Source organism: Sciurus carolinensis, chromosome 1 (assembly GCF_902686445.1).
Source record: "Sciurus carolinensis chromosome 1, mSciCar1.2, whole genome shotgun sequence".
Lineage (NCBI taxonomy): Eukaryota > Metazoa > Chordata > Mammalia > Rodentia > Sciuridae > Sciurus > Sciurus carolinensis.
This window is the reverse complement of record NC_062213.1, coordinates 125,306,890-125,327,059: the sequence shown is the minus strand read 5'-3', so window position 1 is coordinate 125,327,059 and position 20,170 is coordinate 125,306,890. Positions and strand designations below refer to the sequence as shown.

The following is a 20,170-nucleotide window of genomic DNA, read 5'->3' as shown; positions in this document are numbered from 1 at the left end:
GGATGGAAGAGGGCTAAAAGTGAGACAGAATGGCATCTAGATTGATAGAAGTAAATATTCAGGAAAATTCCAAGAAGAAATTGGTGTAATCATTTGGCAATATGGTTAGAATAGTTCATTTACTTAGGAAAAGATGAATAGATGATTAGAAAATTGTGCTTACACCAAAGTTAAGGGTTTTGTATTTAATTGAATATTTTTAAAAGAAGGGTTTCAGTATTAAAGGATTAAGTAGGAAATTACTGAAGAGATAATGTGAAAAGTCTCAGGAAGGGACTGGAAAGACAAGGAATGTAGGGAAGATAGTACAAGGATGCCTAGAAAAAGGGAAGCATCAGCATGAATCACAGAAAACAGAAGCATGGTTTTGAAATTGGGTTGAGCCAACAATCAACAAGGATTCAGAGGTCACATTGGCAATCCACTCTCTCAGACAACTGTGAAGGTACGTGGGCAACTCCATTGTTTAGAGATCTGGATACTCAGAGATGAAGACATTCAGAAACCTTTTAGAAGGGGAAGGCCTCCTCAACTCTTCCCATAGAGAACACGATCAATATCAATTCTCTCTCATAGCAAGTGGTACAATTTCTTGAGTCCTCCTTCTACACAAGAGGCTTACTTCTATTCTGTGAGCTCTTCAACCTTTTTAAAAGTAAAGGCTAGAAAATTTAAATCGAGAAGGGTACTTTATAGACACCCCAGTAGTCTCCTTCTAGAAAATACACACCACTTCAACTGGTTTCTTCATGCTATTCAATCAATCACAAGCATTTTAGTGTTCCATTGTGGGAAGAAAAATGTACAGGGCTATGTTAAGAGGGATACAAGATAAACACCTGATCTTTAGGGCACAGAGTCATTTTAGGCATAAAATGTGAAACTTTCATTTCTTCTTTTAATACAAATATAAAAGAGAAAGGTGATATTTGAAATGGTGGTTGTTTATAAATCAACACAAAAGTATGGGCATTGAAACAAGCCCATTAATTTAGTCATATTTGGCAGGTATTGAATTTTCGATGGGTCCTTAATATTCTTAAAGCATGTTTTTGGCACAACACATGCAATTTAGGTGAGTTAGTTTTAAAATAACTTTGATTCTTCCCTTTTTATTTCAAAATTAAAGCTTAAAACTACATTAGTGTCATTCCTCTACAATTTAATGATTTTTAAAGTCATTATCAGAAATAAAACCTCAGGAGCCAGCTCTCCTGTCATATGGTATAACCAATTTAACAAATAGTCCTATCATATTCAGGCCTTCATATCACTACAAGATTATCAATACAGCTGGTGGATTTATTTTAAAGTGTTCTTCCTTCTTCCAGGGACAGTTTTCACAGATGGAAGCACCCTTCCAAGATAAACTCCAATCTGTTGCATTTAAAAAATACACGGGCTAAACTTCAGTAAGTTTGCATGTGTGAGAAGGGAGAATTAACATTACTTATATTTCTGGCTTAAGCTCTCTAATGATAAACATACTGGTGTACATTAATCGAATATAAAATATCATTAGCAGCAGGAAACAGAGGCACAAAAGCACTCAAACTGTCAAGCTGTCACCACTCTCAGTGTACAACCTATGGGTCTTCAGATATCTGGTAAAGGTGATTGGAGATACAACATGAACAGAATACACAGAAATGTCTGCCCTCATAATAGTCACAATCATATAAGGAGAAATGGGAACAGAAGAATAGGTTCTGCTAGTTTTATTCTCAAAAAATTGTTTTTATAGCTTACATATAGTAAATTTTAATACATTTTATGCAACATAATTTTTAGAGCTATGAATTTAGTTTAACTGGTCTTGATTAAACCAAAATGTGTAAGAAAACTATGTAACTATGGGAGAAAATAATTTTTCTTGCCCTAAGATGTTAGTCTGGAAAAACTACATACACACAAACACACTAACACAGGCTTTGGAGTTATATACACTCCTATATTCGAGTCCTGCCTAAGGCATAATAAAGCAATATTATGGGTAGAAGGAAATGTGAGATCTCTAAGTCTCAGTTTTACCACTTGAGAAATGCAGATTAAAATACCTTCTTCACTAGTCATAATTACATTATGTGTTTCTTTGAAACTGGTACGTGTACGATGCTGATTTCATTACGTAGCACAGAAAATTTAATGGACTTAAGTCATCACTTTACCCTCCCCCTTAGAATTTTTCTTCCTAAATAAAGGCTTTCTTCAAATGTTAATCTTATGAGTTTAAGACTTTAATATAAGGGAGCTTACGTTAGGAATTAGAATAAGGGCAGTAATGTAAATAATACTAGAAAGTACAGAGAGAAAGGGAATATCAATTTACAAGGCCATTAAAAAAAAACAAATGACATGAAGGTCTGAAAATTGAGCATAATAGTTTATAATAGGTAAATAAAATAGCACTTCTACTTCTCTTATTTTGTGTACCCATTCTGCTTCTCTATATAATGAACTTATTAAGAAGTTACAATTTTCCCTATAAGTCACTCAAAACAACCAAGTATATGTGTGTACATATACTCAATCATTAATCATCAAATATGTGAGAGGTCTTTTGACAAGCCCTTCATTCGCAAAAAGAATTAGTATTGTCTCTATAACATTTTAAACAGAAAAAAACTTTTATCTACACCCAAATTCATCCTTTTCAAACTTCATTATTATTACTCAAAGAACAACAAATAGTTTAACCAGTATTTCAGCCATTTTCCATTTAAAGGAATAATGCCAGAATGTTCTTCATCTGTATGACAGTCTTCTGATCAATGTGTTTGTATATTCATAATGGTTTTGGATTTTTCTGAAGTGTGTATTTTATTAATGTTTTTATTTTATTAAGGTCAGAGATCATGTAAAATTTATGATCCTTGCCTGTACACAGGAAGTTAAAATACTAGAAACCATCCTGATGACCATTTACTCAATAATCTACTAGTATAAGATACAAAGAGGATAAAAGGCCTCATAGTGTTTGAATGAACAATTAAAGAAAATACTATAAACATCTGTTGTGAAAGTGTAAAACACACTTTATCCAGAGAAAATAATAAAAATAAAATCCAATAGTTCTTATGAAAACTTTAAAGAGATTATATGATTTTCATCCCTAATGGGTTAAAAAGAAAACATTAATATGGAAATAAGAGGATGCAAGATTAGTTAAAGTATGACAGGGTCTTCGTAAAGTAATTTACCTTAGTTCATGATTTAATTAATTGACAACAAGGAGAGAGGGTGGTTTTCTACACCTAAAGACCAATTCGAATATATAAACAAAGATGTCAGAGCTAATGATCATTAGAGCTAAGGAAAAACAATTGTTTAGAATTCTATAAGAACCATTTATAAATGCTTTATAACTTACAAGCAAAGGAGAATGTTTTAATTTAAGAAATTATTGAAAGGTGAAGAGAGGCTAATGTTGACAATCTCTCATTCATTTCTTACATTAAAAATAATGAAGGGAATGGGGCTGTAGCACAGTGACAGAGTGCTTGCCTACCATGTGTGAGGCACTGGGTTCGAGCCTCAAAATAAATAAATAAAATACAGTTATTGTGTCCACTGAAAAAATTTTTGAAAAGTTTTCTCTATTATGTTACAAGTTTAATTTTTCACTAGGATTATTTTTCATTTCAACCAATTAAATTGTACATCTTCATAAAGATAACCAAAATTATGGCTCAAATATGATTCTTTTTATTTGAACAGATACACAAACACATACTACATAACAAAAGTGCATTTGGTTTTTAAGATTTTGATGTAGGAATTGAGTATCTGGATGTATTATTATAATTCGTATATTTCCACTTCTTCATTGATGTTATACAAAAGAATAAAGCTGCACACACATGCTCCTAACCATTCATCAAACAATTGAGAATAATTTCATCTCTGATCTAATTTAAAATTGACTGTTTCTAATGTTTGATAACAAAGAGAAAAATTGGAGTTTGCTGTCATTGTTGGTTTTCTTGGTCTGTTTAAAAATTGTTCTTAAAAAATAAAGATTCATATTAATTAAATTACTTAGTCCTCAATAACAAATACAGATAATAGAAAAATTATATACTGAAGTAAAAAATTGCTCAAATATTTTCACCTCAGATTTTAAAAAGCAAACTCAGTTATTAATGAACATCATACATAGAATATACATATATATGTATGTACACCATGTATACACACATATACACAATAGCATTCAGTGGATACAAATACATTCCTCAAAAACTCTCCTTTCCAAATATACATGTGAAGATTTTTTAATAATCACATAAACTTGGTCACTTGGTTATTTATGCCATTATCAACTGTAATTTCATACCATGATTTTCTTTTGTGTTAAAAAAAATCTGTTGAAAAAAAGACTGTTTCTTGAGGGTTTGATCTTTATTACCAAGAATATAAGAGGATTCTTAATTGACAGAATGGTGTGATATATACAGCAGTGTGTTATATTATACATAGACATGGATAGATTTCTCAATAAAGTATCTTTTCAAAGCCCATCAGTTGAAACCTATTACTACTTTCAAAAATATAATTAGTATTGATTGTAATAATTTAATTAAAATTCTTTAATTTATCAAATTGATTTTCAAAATACTCAACTCAAATTTCTTTAACATGAAGTCCACCATGTTATACATTTTGCCTAACATTCCAGATGTTAGTAGTATTTATAGAGTTTTGTTATGATAACAAATAAATTATTTAGCCCTTTATATTTCAAAACTAATTCATGACATAGATATTTATTAATGTGTAGAGTGTAGTGTGAAACAGACAAAAGCACATAGACAAGAATTCTGGAATATTTACTTACACATTCAAGCAGCTGTATGATCTGGGATAATCAGCCTTACTGGATTTAAAATTTCTTTTATATACCATGAGATGATTAGCTATATTAAAATTCCTTTTGGTCTAGATTCTATTACACTGATTTTTACTTATTAATATTAGAAAAATATCTAACGTGTTTATATGTGTACAAATGCACCCATATGTGTTTATACAAATTATTCTTTGTCTTGAGATTACTAAAGAAAGTTATGATTTCAATTTAATTTACATAAGTACACATTATACATCATTAGTATACTTTTAAAATAATTTAAATTGAATATTTACAAATGTATAACCACAAACAATATATTATTTCTTTCATATAAAATTGACTTCAAACATACAATGAAAATACTTTCTTAGTTATATGGACATTACTTTCCAATTCCATACTGCTTATGTTTTGTAATTTACAATCAACTAAGATTTGCTAGGAGTAACAAGCCTTTTCGGATTTAAACATCCATGTATAGTAATGAAACAAATTTGAAGAAAAGCAGTGACCATTATGTCAGCTATGATTAAAGGTAAAAATGTAACCTTTTAAAATCTCGAAGACATATGTTACCAAACAAAACAAGATAGATTTTACATAAGCATGAATGATTCAATAGACAATGTTATACCCATCTATCTTGTGCAGCACATTAATTAAGACATGACATTTTGAAAATAATATCACAGGCCATTGTCTTTAACACTAGTAAATTTAGTATTCTACAATTTACCAGATTCAATACTAGGGAGTTATATATTAAAATTAAAGACTGGATTCTGGAAATTCAGTTAATAGTTATAACAACTGATAAATTAATTAGGCAAGATGCGCATACATTTGCATTAGCAATTTGAAATTAGTATTTTATTATTGTCTGAACATGGTGCTCAATAATAATTCTGTAGAGTTTCAGTTTATAAAGCTAGTTTTATATATAGAGAAAAACTACAATATTTTGAAAATACCCATAACATTGGGGATGGTTATAGTCAATGATAAAATAAATTAAATAGCATAGTAATTAAAACAGCTTGGGTCCTCTTACATACAGATGGACCGAACAAATAGAGAACTGGAAAGATACACAAATAATTATGTAAGTAAGTACATAAGTGACATTTCAGATTAGTGTGGAAATATATTAACCAACTTTTACATATTAACAAACATTTATAGCAACGAACTTTTTAAACTATCATTTGGTTAAAAAAAAGACTGGCTCTTTCAATCTGAACAACATAGTAAAAATTTAATATAGGGTCTGCCATATATTACTTTGAAACCTCACTGCTTAATTTTATCTTACCATTGAATTTTAATTTATTATTATTATAAAATGTATATATTTATTGTAAGAAGTAAAATAATATGGGTAGTTATTAGAAAAATTTTTATAACTTCACTTCACCCAAACCCAAATATAATCAACAAAGGAAACAAAAGCTTAATTCTGATATCATCATTAATTTTTCAGACTTTTTTCCCTAAAAATTGCATTGTATTATTCATATTACTATGCAACTTGTCCTTTTTAACTTAATAGGAAAACATTTCTAATCAAAAAATATAATACATTTTTAAGAACAGCCTCCTGAAATTCCCTAATATAAACATAGTCTAATATATTTACCTGATACTGGAATTATTACCAGATTTTTGCTACTTCAAATGATGCTACAATTGCTTCAGATAACATCATTGTACACATGACCATTTATGTAGCAGTGTTTTTATTTCCTTAGGCAGAATATATAATTAACCATTTTTTATAAAAGTCTTTCTATTTTTGTCATAATTTTCAAACATATATTCTTTGTATGAGCGTTCCTGTTTCATTCCTGCTGAACAACACAGAATATCATTACACTTTTTATCTTCAACAATCTGATGAGAGGAAACTGATGTCTTGTTATGGTTTAAATATTAGGTGTTCCCCAAAAGCTCATGTGTGAGACAATGCAAGAAGGTACAGAGGTGGAAACTGGGTTATGAGACCTTAACATAATCAGGGATTTAATACATTGATAGGGATTAACTATGTGTTGACTATAGACAGGTAGGATGTGTCTTGAGGAGGCGGGTCATTGTGGAGGACATTCCTTTGGTATATATTTTGTGAGTTGAGTTTAGTCCCTCTTTGCTTCTGTGTTGTGATGTCCTGAGCCATATTCCTCTGCCACACTCTTCTGCCATGATACCCTGCCCCACCTCACACCCCAAGGAGAGGAATCAGCCATCTACAGACTAAGACCTCTGAAATTGTGAGCCCCAAATAAGCTTTTTCTCCTTAAAATTGTTCTTGGCAGGTCTTTTGGTCACAGCAGTGAAAAAGCAGACTAAAACAAGTCTCATCCTTTGATTTACATTTTTTCTCTAATATGGATGTAGGACAGCCTTAATATGGTTATTAAGCATTTACATTACTACTTCTATAATACTATAGTGTTTGCTCATAGTTGCCTTAAAGGTCTCATACAGATTTTCAGTAACTCTGATACAGAGATGATAGCACTTGGCCTAAAGCAATCATGGCAAATAATTCTTCAGGTGGTTTCAAGTTGGGTTTTTATTTTAAAATACCTTTTAAATATTATGTAATAAAGTTTGCTCTCATACATGATTTATAGCTTCTAGTATTTAAAATCTTTAAACATTGATATTTTTTAACTCCTTGGTAGTTTAGACCACCTGATATGTACTTAAGATGATGACCTGATTAAAGTTTGTAAAAGTCAAAATTATTAGTCACTTATTTAAAAACTATTCATTTCCCACTAAACTCACATGTCCTCTTCATTATATATTATGTACTTGTATTTCCTTCATTCTATTTATAGACTTTCACCTGTCCCGGTTCTGTGTAATCCATTCCAAAACTGCAGTGTTTGGATGATGGTAGCTTTATATTGAGTATCAATATTTGATATGGGAAATCTTTTGGGTTTGATTTTATTTTGGTTTTGATTTTACTTGGCTTTTAAAAATTTCTTTATTCCACATACCTTTCCAATCACTATTACAATATTTTGTCGAAGTCTCCAAAACTTTGGGCTGCTAAAAATTGAGGTAGCTCAGTTATTCTTATTTTTTTTTTTTACTTTTCCATATGAATTGAGAACCTATTTTCTTTCTGACTGTTCTAATTTTAAAATTAAAATTATAGGTGTAGTATTTTTTAACAAACATCTCCAATGAGCCCTTGAGTAAGTATGTCCAAGGACTAAAAATGACTAGGCAGTAAGTAGGCCAGAGAAACAACTGGAATCATCTCAATGATATTTGCCAAACCTGTTGAATATAAGCTTCCATTTTCTGGGCCTCTTAAGACCCAAAGTTGTAAAATCACCCGAAGTTTGAGTCCAATATAAAACTTCACCATAAAGTCAGGGTTGCATAAACCTATATCACCAAAAAGATAACATTAATCTAGCACACTCTCACCTGAATTTGTAAAGAAACCTTCCTGTCTTAAATTTGAACTGAGCAAAGAAGGGAAAAAAATCTTCAGAAATTCATAATAATCCAGTCCTCCAGTGTATTTTTGGCTTAATTTCCAAATCTGGCTGGTTAAAAAAGTATCAAGCAAGTAATTTAGTTCATGTGATTTTAGGAAATTTATAGTAAAGCTACTACCTGACAGAAGCAAATATAAGTCTTTTCTAAAGAAATACACATTTGTCACAGAATTTAACAGAGAGCTTCAAAAAAATTGAGTAAAAACAACAAAAAAATGTTAAACTTCAAAAGACAGTTATGAGTGCAGTCAGTAAAAACACAGGCAGTATAGGAGCCTCATGAAAACTCTTGGTAATGGAATTATAGAGACTGAAAATAAGTATTTGTATGTATTTTGAGAAGTGGTAGTTTGAAAAAGAATAGAAAAAGAGCTAGTAGATTAGAAATAAGCATAAGAAAGAATACTTTGAAATAAAAAATACAATAGAATCTCAAACTCAGTGGACCATTTAACAACATTGTAAACCATTTAAGAATTAGTACAGTTCAAAACAAAAATGAAGGAAATGATCTAGATGACTATTTGACAGCTAAGTGTGAAGAAATAAGTAACATTTAAGTACATAAACATAAAAGTGGGAGGAAATGAGAAATTTTCCCCAAATAATGAAAGACTTCAATAATCCATAAACATGAATTAGGATAAATTAAAAGAAATTCAGATTTAGATAAATCATTGTAAAACTGATGAGTATCAAGGACAAAAAGATCTTCAAAATAGTTATCTTCCAAATTGATACTGTCCTTAAATGAGCAATGATTAGGTTTTTGTTCACCTTCCACTCATAGCAAAGGATGACAGAAGATACTGAAATATGTTCCATGAGATGAAAGAAGAATAACTTCTAACTGAATTCTATAGTTATTTTCAAAAGTAAGGAAAAATAGTTTCAGCAAGAAGAACTAGAGGAGTTTAGTAACAACATACCCTTTCATTAAAAAATGACATGTATTCTAAGCAAATATAAATGACTTCCACATGGAAATTCCAAGATTGAAAAAAAAAATTAAAATGAGAAAAAATGTGAATAAAGCTAATCCACCATTGACTAAATAAAACATTAATACTCTCCTCAAGTTGCAAAAGGAACAGAATTAATATGCATAAAACATTATCCTTTGAAACATAAAAAAAGAATTCCAAGTACTTTATGTGATGCTAGAGACCCACTCCCAGATTAACACGTGAAATGACACAAACCCCGTAATACATACTAAAAAACTGACAGGTCATCATCTGTGATGAACATTGTCACACAAATTTAGAGCCACTGATTTAAACCATAGGGTTCAAAAAAAGCTTTGTTTTCTTAAGCACCCTCTCATGGTATGTAGGTAGGTAAATTCTGTCAGTCCTCTTGAAATGGATGGAGATGCTCCATACTTTAGAGATACAGATGAGAGAACTACTAGCCTTGTGTATCAAAGGAAACTTGAAATCTTACAAATAATTTTTGTTTTATATGTCTAAAATATTTATATTTCAGAAGACTCCTGGGTGATGAACTATGGACTTCCTAACATGTTTTGATCTGCTTTTCAGTCTCTGATATAATAATGTGAAAAAGCCCAATCAGTTCCCCAATAGATTATGTCTTTAGAGATTTGTTTCCAGGCACTGAGAAACAACCAGTTTATTAAGCAAGGAAGTGATATAATTACAGATATATCTTTAGACAATTCTGGAAATGATCAACATTTTGTTTGTATGAGTATAAACCATTTAACAACTGAAATTCAAAAGCAAATCCAAAAGAATGTACCAAATCTTTTGAAAGCAGTTCTTTTCTAACACTTGTGTCATATAGATCATATATGCACACACATTTTTATGAAGATCACTTTTTAAAAGAAATACATGTTATTATCAGGTGAGATTTGTTGTTCCTTTGATTTCCATTTATTTTCCTTAAGAACCTATTAGAATAAAGAGCTTTTTATTTTACATTGAGTCATTTAAGTTGAATTTTCTCTAATATCTGCTATTAAATTTATGCCTATATAGGAGTCACACAAATCTGAATACAGAGATTCTACAAAAATATACAAATTAGCAAAAAAAAACCAGTGCTTTCCAATTTAATGTGATAGTTTTTTTGGTTTTTTTTAAAGAAGGTGTCACTAGTGTTTAAAATAAAGGATCGTGAAATCAAGGAACTCTTAAAAACAGACATTTGTTTCCACTACATTGATAGATTGACCTCATGTATTCCTATATAAAATAGTGTTTCTTAAAAGGAAAACTATCAAGAAATATAGCCCAGTATTCACAGTTTGATGAATCTGAAGCGTGTACTTCCAATTGAGAGATACAATTACAAACAACAGTCTGCACAAAAGAAACAGAGAAAAACTGACTGAGGAAGCACAATAGAATTGAGTGTACCTTTCGAAACTGGAGCTGTAATCCAGTTTGTAAGAAAATAAAGAATGGAAGTATTGGCCTAAACTCCACTGAATCACAGAAGCCTAACACAATACAACACAAGTGACATCCCTTTCTCAAAGAGGAGCAAGGCTCATTGAGCCAGGCGATTCAATTACCCTCTCACCCTGGAAAGAACCCCCCCTGTGCTGAGGTCCATTGGCAGAGCAGTGTGGGACAGCCTCCACTGTACACAGCCAGTAAATACCCAAAACGCTGCAGGCTTCAAAGAACAAGAATCTTTGACCTTTTATGATTGCTCTGGTGATTCTCCAACAAAACATTACTTACAATAGTTTGTTAAATGCCTGGCAAAAGATTATATTTTCAATTAAATATCTTCAAATCTCTCATATTCATATGGAAATCTGTTTAAATAAATACCTAAGCACAATGCTTCATTAGGTAGCAAAGAATATGGAGAAATTAATGAAATGAAAAGAAGTTTTCATTAAATAGAGATGATTCTTATCTTGCTTAGATACTTCTTAAACTCTTCAAAGAATACCATTATTCACTTTTTGTTACTTTTCCTATAAATTTGTATAGTTCTTGAATAAGTAAAGCATATTCTGATTAGTCATAAAGTAACAGATTTTTCAAATATCTGGGGAAAAACTGGTTGGCATAATCTTCAAAGACAATCCACCATAATTCTCACATCACCAGGTCTGATAGCAGGACAGTTAACTTGGATATATTTTTAGTGAAAACATTTTAAAATTCAAACTTCCGATTTTTTGTTTCACTCTTTTCCTAATGAGATCATTATGGAGTAAGATTTCATAAATATTTCATAGAAACGATTTGTTTTCACACATAAGACAAGTCTGTGATGATGAATATTTGGGACACCATGAAGTTTATGAGAGATCCCATCCCAGAATGTATCTTTTAAATTAGAAACCCAAAGTAGAACATTGATGATTTCCTGCTACTTATAGCACTAAGTCTCATATGTTGAGCATGTTGTTCAAATATTTTCACAATCTATCCCATCCAATTGTCCTGTCTCTTTCCCACCACTCTTTCTCATATAATCTAGGCCCTGTTCTACCAATGCTAATTATGTTTCCCCAAACCAGTTAGGAACTCACTCATAATCCAGCATTTTCACATGCTAAATACTTTTCCTGGGTTGTGTGGATTACATCACAAACCACATTGGATTAAAATAGTTACATTTTTTAAAATTTTAATGTGTATGTCTTAACTTTTATAAACTTCTAAAAGAGTTACAGCAAGGATTCCTTCTTACACAGAGACCACCACTGTGCTTGGCAATTAGTAGGTATTTAACAAATAACTTTGGCAACTAAAACATAAATCACTTCTATAATAAATAGGGAAATTATGATTCTACATCAACAAAATAAGTACTACACTAGACACTTTCATATACAATTATTCATTATATACCACTACTTCATAATTCCATCATAACTGAAAACAAAGAGGTAAGAAATTTTCCCTGGTTTCATAATAAGGAGTCAACTAGAAATCCAAGCCAGATGTTAAATCCTAATAAATCTGACCATGCAGATTAATACCATGCCCTAACACCTAAGTAATAATTTTCAAATCTTTTGAAATCCTAGCCAATATGTTTGTCTATCATTTTCTCCTAAAATATTTGTTACAAATAATTGACATATTAAAAAATTAACTTTATATCCAAGAAGGTACGTGGTTGTTGAAGAAGAACTTTGTGGACCTTTATAGTCTTTTAGAACATTGGTGGTTAACCTTGTGAAAAGGATTCTCTGTAACTTTATGGGGAACTTTCTTCAGTGTTTGCTCATTTGTTAAAGGATAAGACAGTTGGCCCAGAGCTCACAGTGGTCTTTTAACAAAGACAACAGGTACTATTAATTATTCAGTCAATCAACCATTCAACTCACAGAGTGGAAACCGGGCTCAGCCTTCCATTGATTTAAAGGGAGAGAGAGAGATTGAGATTAAAATCCTCTTTATTCTACTAATGATCATAAAAGCCTGTTTCCTTATTTTTTTTCTTTTTTAGTTACAACTCTGTCTCTGTGCATTATCCCAAATCTTAAACAAATTAACTGAATTTCAGTAAAAGGAAAAAGACCATTCCATTGATGCATCTTACCATGCCAACTTAATACAAAAGTGCATTTTAAAACAAAGAAATTTGGCAAGTTTGAAATGTGTTTTGATGATCAATGACAATTCCTATCTGTAAGCATTTTGGAAAATTAAGCTAAAATCTATTCAATAAAAGCTTTGTATTAAAAAAAGCGTGTTAATTTCAACATAAACTAAATTTAAATCAAAAAGCAACAAATACATTTTCACAGCAATCTAATCACAACTTGGAAGAGCTTAATTAATAAAATGTGTCACATTTTCAAGTGACTATAGTTATATTTTTAATGTTTTAAAATTTACTGTTTTATGATTTGACCAATGTAATAAGAAACATAAAGATCAAATACTGTTATTAAATTTCATTTGCCAAATTAAATCTGAATTTACCTTGTTTGCAATACTTGTGATGAATGATTTAACATCAAGATGAGTTGGACAGCTCTTCTGACAGGGGGCATCTGCACATTTCAGGCATCTAGGGAATAAAATAACTGTGTTAAGATAACTACAGAGTAATTGACACAGTCTTTTACATATTTTTACCCTATACTCTTTCAGAGTTAATTCCTACTAAATATAAATAAAATCATTCTACTTTTAGGCACAAAACTTTTTAGGCAGTAAAGCAAATCTACAGTGTCTGTGTTTTACCTTTTGCACATCTCCTGAGCACCACTGTGGCTAATAACTGCCCACCTTCTCAGAGCCTTCTAGATCTAATGTGCATCATTCACTTACTCACTTCCTATATTAATCTTGTTTTCTTTCTTCACTACACTGACCATGTTTAGAAGGAGCAGTTCTTTCTAATAAGGTATGAATATATGAAGATCACAATTATTATACAAATTCAAAGGTAGGCACTTCTTTCACCACTTACAATATTCTTTCTTCCTCTCTTCTTCTCTTCCTCCTTCTAGCCTTCCAACTCTTCTTCCTTACATTTTTTCTGATGTCTTTCAAGGTGCATCTCATTCACATAACAAGTGGAAGCACTTGCTTCAAAGTATAGCCCAGGCCCACCTGCTTCTGGTCCAAAGCATTTATTTCCCCAGCTGTCTTGCCTTGACCTCAGACAAGGTCATGCTCCCTTTCTAGTGGAAGCTCACGTCCAATTACAAGTCAATGAGGGGGTTAGAGACCTAGACCCTTTACCCCCAGATCCTGGTCTGCAGGATCTCCTGCAATCTTTAATGTGACTGCTTCCTTCACTCTTCTACAGATGTTGACTTTCAAATAAAGTTTCTGAATTCCAATTCTATATCTTCTATATCAGAATATTCCTTCTGGGGAATTGTCCAGAGACATGCTCAAACTTCAGAGCACCTAAGAACCACCTGGAAAGCTTGATATATGTCACAGCTTCCACAGAGGGGCTCTTGTGAGTCTGAGCTATTGCCCTGGGAATCTACATTTTGATAATAAGACCTGGAAGGTTATTCTGACAGATGTAATTAGAACCACATTGTGATGACCATAATGCAATGATTACTTTTGAGGACAACTAAAACCACTGGCCAAAATAATCCTTTTTGTGTATTATGTGTGTGTTTATTCTTTTACTAGTTCATTAATGAATTTTTAATGAAACCCTGTGCTATAGTTTGATTGTGTCCACCAAGTGTCCATGTGTTCAGAGTTTGGTCCTCTCTATGTGATGGTGTTAGGTGATGGTGTGGAACCTTTAAGAGGTAGGGCTGAGGGGAGAATAATTAAGTCATTGAGAGCTCTGGTCTCGGAAACAATTTATATAGTTCTTGTAGGATCCTGGTTAGTTCTTGCAAGACTGTTGTCATAAATTAGCAAGCATGGTCCCTTCCCAGTCTCCCTCTGGCTTTCTGTCTTGCCATGTGATCTTTCCTTCTCACACACATTTCCACTGTGATGCCTCCATATAAGACCTTCACCATGCTGACTGGATATTCAGCCTCCAAAACCGTGAGCTAAATAAACTTCCTTTTTTTATTTTTGTTACACATTACCTAACCTCAGACAGTTCAGTAACAGAAAACAGACTAATACATCCTGTATGGCAAATCCTGGCATGTGAGAATATAAAATTAATGAAAAGACCACCTTAGTTCTGCTCTCATGGAACTTATTGAAAGTGATAATATGTAAGAGAAAGTTGAAAGAATTAGTAGACATTAAGGAAACAAATGATAGCTGGATTAGAATGTAGGGTCACTCAAGAGAGTTACTTAAAAATAGAAACAGTATATATCAAGGCTTTAAAAGAAAAGAACACACCAGAGTAGTGAACTAAAGGAATTTAGTCTGACTAAATCAAGAATGATCTTAAAGAGAAATCAGGCTGGAGATATACAACTTAAGAAAATGGACAGCTGTCACATGTTCAGAAGACCACAATTCTCCAAGAACTTTCACTGAGAATGAATTCTACATTACTCAGTGACAAAGGTGACTAGCTAGCTCATTATTTATCAACTTCCATATGCAAAGACCTGGGTTCATTTCCTTCAAGAAAACAATACCAATCTCTGTCATTCTTTTGTGAGTAAGAGTTATTTTCATTGTCTGAACCAATTTCTCAGTACCTAATTAATATCTTGTTTTTAAATCTGATCTCTTTCCTCTGGTTTGTGCCCTTAGCCTTCTCTCTAAATTAAATTTTACACAATGAGAACCGAAGGCTTTTCATAAGCAATTGTCCTCTCTGAAATGCAGTCATTAAACCTTTCCCCTATCATTTCTCTAAATGGCATTGTTAGATTCACATCTATCATTTAGCTGAATTCCTATCTACTCATACTTACAATTTTTTTTTTTCCTGAAACACTGTTACTGAGCTCAAAAAAGAATTTCTTGAAAGTGTGATCTTCAGCATATATTGCAAAACAATGTAAAAAGAGGCATAGCCTATTTGGTCCTTTATGTTGAGGTGATTCTTATGTGCATTACTGTCACGTGGATAAACATGTTAAGCATAAATCCATTGAAAGGATTTCCTATTAACGTAATAGCATAACATAGCTAAAATTTTATCAAATAATGTGTTATCTTAAATACTTCTCATTTATAAATCAGTCATTTTAGCAGGTTAAAAAAATCTGCACTACACAAGAAAATACACACACACACACACACAAATGCTAGATAACATCATATAGATTCTGATTATCTCTAATGAAGTCACAAGTTTTCTTCTCTTTTTTCTGACACTCAACTTGAAAAATAAGGCAATTAAAAAATAAACTTATAATGTCAGCAGGTATGAATGAATCAAATGAATATGCAGCATATTTTTTCTGTTCTTCCAGAGAAGTCTTAAATTCAACATAAACAGATTCACTTAACAGCACTGACAATGTAAGGATTTTTAGTTGTGGTTATTAAGCTTCTTTACCAAATAATTCTCCTTTTATTATTGAGCTAGTTCACAAATAACAGCTGTTGGAAATGTCAGATGTTAATGAGGCAGGGCAACGCAAACCTGAATTGTAGCATTCTTTTTTTCTTTGGTGCCATGAATATGCCAGAATGGGCAGACTCTGATAATAATACCATCTTGCAATTCTCTAAGCGCTCTGCAGACTAAAGTGCATCAGGCTGCCATTAATCCCACTTATCACTCTGACAGCTCAGTAATTACACTACTGCTATAGCCAGGTAGTCCTAATAAAATATCAACCACTGCACTGGAATGCATACTGGTGAGATGTTTTATTAAACTTGGGGGGGGAGGGTTGATCATCAAGTGACATTATTGTTGACCTATTTTTCTATTTGACAATAAATTATCCTTTGACCATGCCATAATAGATATTACAGAGAGCATTTACTGTACCAAATCAGAAAGGTACTGCATTACAATGATGTAGGCAAATGGTGTAAATAAAATAGCAGAAATGCACGTCAGAATGTTATTACCTAAATTGCTTTAAATGATTGATACCATGAAAAAGCACAGACACAGTACTTAGGGGAATATGTCAACAATTATTGTAAACCACAGTTCTACATAAATTTTTCCTTGGAAGAAACATTTAAATTAGAGTTGTTTTTATCTTCAGCCATTTAATTCCTCTTTTACCTTGCAAAGTTACTTTTTTATAATGCAATTTACTTTGAAATGCATTGTAAAAGGCAAAATTTAATTCAGATAAAGAATTACATAATATTTTAATCCCCAAGTAATTACATTTATACTAAGAGAAATATAGTTAGAGTATTTTTAAAAATCAATGAAACAACTTAGATATTTTTACTAGTGATAAACTTTTTCATTTCCATATATAATAGTACAACTATTATAAAGTAATAATTAAAAGCAAAGTATATAATTCTTAATCAATGTTAATCTTTCATGATTCAACATGACCATAAAAATATATAAAATCTTTAGCACTGCTACTTAAAGAACAAAAACTACTCAACATATATTTATTTGAGATCTTTCTCTAGGGAGAGAGAGTGATTCCTCTTCCCAAGTACCAGTGAGATTGGACAGTTTTACTCCATAATAACACTGAAAAATATTATAGTGAGTAATGAAATAAGCGACATTTCATTTCCACACATCTGAGAACAGATGCCTGCTTCTTTTATTGGTGAGCATCCACTGTATTTGGACCTGCAACCTGTGCTTGTTAAATAATTTAATACTCCATGAGTTTAAACAACTTAATTTCTAAACATCACCCACCCCCACACAGACACCAATAACCCCTCACACACACCTCCCTCATGTATCTATATGGAAACCTTAAAACTCACTTTTCATTGTCCTGGTTTTACTAGACTTTGGTTTAATTGATTCAGCACTGTTTAATCAGAGTATATATAATCTATATCAATCTACATATAATGGAATTGGGCAAGTTAGTGTTTAAATTTAAACAAATTTTATTGGTTCTTTTAGTTATACATAACATTAGGATTCATTTTGAAATAATTATAAAAGCTCACCACAATCGTGGCCCCTTCACATTTTCGACAGCTGTTACATGATGCTCAATATACTTTGATCCTGTATAGACCTTAGAGGGAACTGGGTGACAGTACTGACAGTTTTTATTATAGCTTTCCTACTACACAATAATCTTATTTTACCTGGACTATTTCCCCAGTAGTGTCATAAACTCTTTGATTTATATTGAGTATCCTTTCAGGCTTCATAGAAAAAGAACATTTTTTTTGTAGCATATTCATACATCCTGTACATTATCTTTTCAATTTTTGAAACACCTGGTGTATGCTTATATGCATGTCAGTGAAGCCCCCTTAGGAAAGGGAACAAAAAAGTAATATATGTTAGTCAAAGACAGCTTAGAAGTAAACTTTTCAGCATATTCAAAACTGTAAAAAACTATATTTTGTGACTTATTTGCACTAAAATAATTGTAATAGTACTATTGACATGTAGATTTATATCTGATTTTATTAAAGATGTGAAAATCAAACAGTTTAATCCATAAATAAGCTATTTATTACTATACAATCCTCAGTGACTATGAAAACATATTTATAATAATATATAAACCCATCAAAGGGCATATGAATTAAGATTTGGGTTAGATTTTTCTTTCCACAATGCTATACTGCTTGTATCTTTTTTTCTTTTTTTCTTTTTTAACAGTGAGCAAGGATAATAGAAATTTTTTAAAAATAAGATGCAAATGTTGACTATCAACTAAAATCATATTATCTTGTATAATTTTTATCCTTTGCCCTGTTCATATGATTAATCTGGCAAAACCAAACCCATGTTGCTCCCATACACTTCATTTTCTCTCAAAACATTTCCAAAGTCTTACAAAGGAGCTCATTAAGGGTTTTAGTGGAATGATCACAATGGAATCTACTACTCAGGGGCTGGTGGTTCACAAAGTTAACAGAATAAAGGGTCAGGTTCTCTCAAAGAAACAGAGTGGGTGGCAGGACAGGTGCTGGAGAAGCTCACTTAATTTAAACAACTGTGAAGACAATGACTTGCCCTTAAAATTAAGAGGCAGCATTCACCTATAATAAAATTTAGAAACAAGTTTTTCCATGTTTTAGCTCTTTACATATAAAGGAGCAGTAGGAATAATTCAAATTAAAATTACTAAATAGTGACTATATTCTAAAATATGTACTGGTGAAGGGGAGGACTTACTGAATCCTACTTAGTGATTTAAAAATACACTGGACTTACTTCATGGAAAAGACTTTCAATAGAGATTATTTTATGTAGCTTAAAAAAAAAATCTCTGTAAATGTACCAGTGATTGTGATTATTTTAGAGGCTGAAATAACACATATGGAGAACAGCCAGATCTGAATTTTCTTCTTTCAACTGCTGAGTTTCATGTGTGGAGTTCTTGGAAGTTTATCTAAGTTTTATTCCACAAAAATGATGCCACTCTCCCATTTTTTATTTTTATATTTTGTACTTTTTTGGGGGGGGGATGGTAACTCGCACTTTACCACTGAGCTACTGGTATTATTTTATTTTATTTTGAGAAGGGTCTCCCTTAGTTGAGGTTGGCCTTGACATTGCAATCCTTCTACTTTATTCTTCCAAGTCACTACCATGCTCAGCTGCCTTTTTCTAAAGTAAAAAGTACAGTCCCTCCAACACACACACACACACACACACACACACACACACACACACATTTATCACATTTATCTTAACTTAAATTTAAATTTCTATTCACTCACTTATCAAAATCTGTCTTGATCACCCCAAGTAAAAGGAAAATTAATTCAGCACACATTTTTCAAAAACATATTCTACACAACCCTGGTGATATTTTAAGGACCCTACATGATTATGAAATTCTCCAATTTTAAGGGAAAGTTTATCTGAGGCTTGCTTGTTTCATTCCTCCAGTTCCAGGTATAACATCTGCCCCACACTAGAACTCTGCTTATAGTTCCATGAGCATTCATACCAACACCTACATATTCTAACAAGGTTTCCCATTCTGGAAAAGCCACACTTCAAGTTAGTTTCAGATTTCAGCTCAGGTGTCTCTCTGGTGGCATCATTATGATCTCAAAGCACCCTGTGGGTGCTTTATCAAAGCTATGATCACATTGGACTGCAACAGCAAATTCACTTTCCTGTTGTCTCTTCTGTTTCCTTCTCCTGTGAGAAAATGGTTGGTTCCTTTTGTCTTTGGGGTTAATCTTCTTGGAAATAGATGAATTTGGAGTCAGATGAAAGAAATAGCCAGAACTTTGGCAATACTCTAATTTGGGCTTTTAATATTTGGAAAATATTTTTCTAAGTGTTCTTCAATTTATGT

The 20,170-nt window shown here is 31.9% G+C and overlaps 1 protein-coding gene across 1 annotated transcript in view; it reads right to left on the bottom strand.

Moving 5' to 3' along the window:
- Dpyd (dihydropyrimidine dehydrogenase) overlaps positions 1 to 20,170 on the bottom strand; it is an 810,982-nt gene that overhangs the window by 616,524 nt on the left and 174,288 nt on the right. The window contains 1 exon segment of the mRNA XM_047549961.1: positions 13,302 to 13,389. Coding sequence (XP_047405917.1) covers positions 13,302 to 13,389 — 88 coding nt within the window.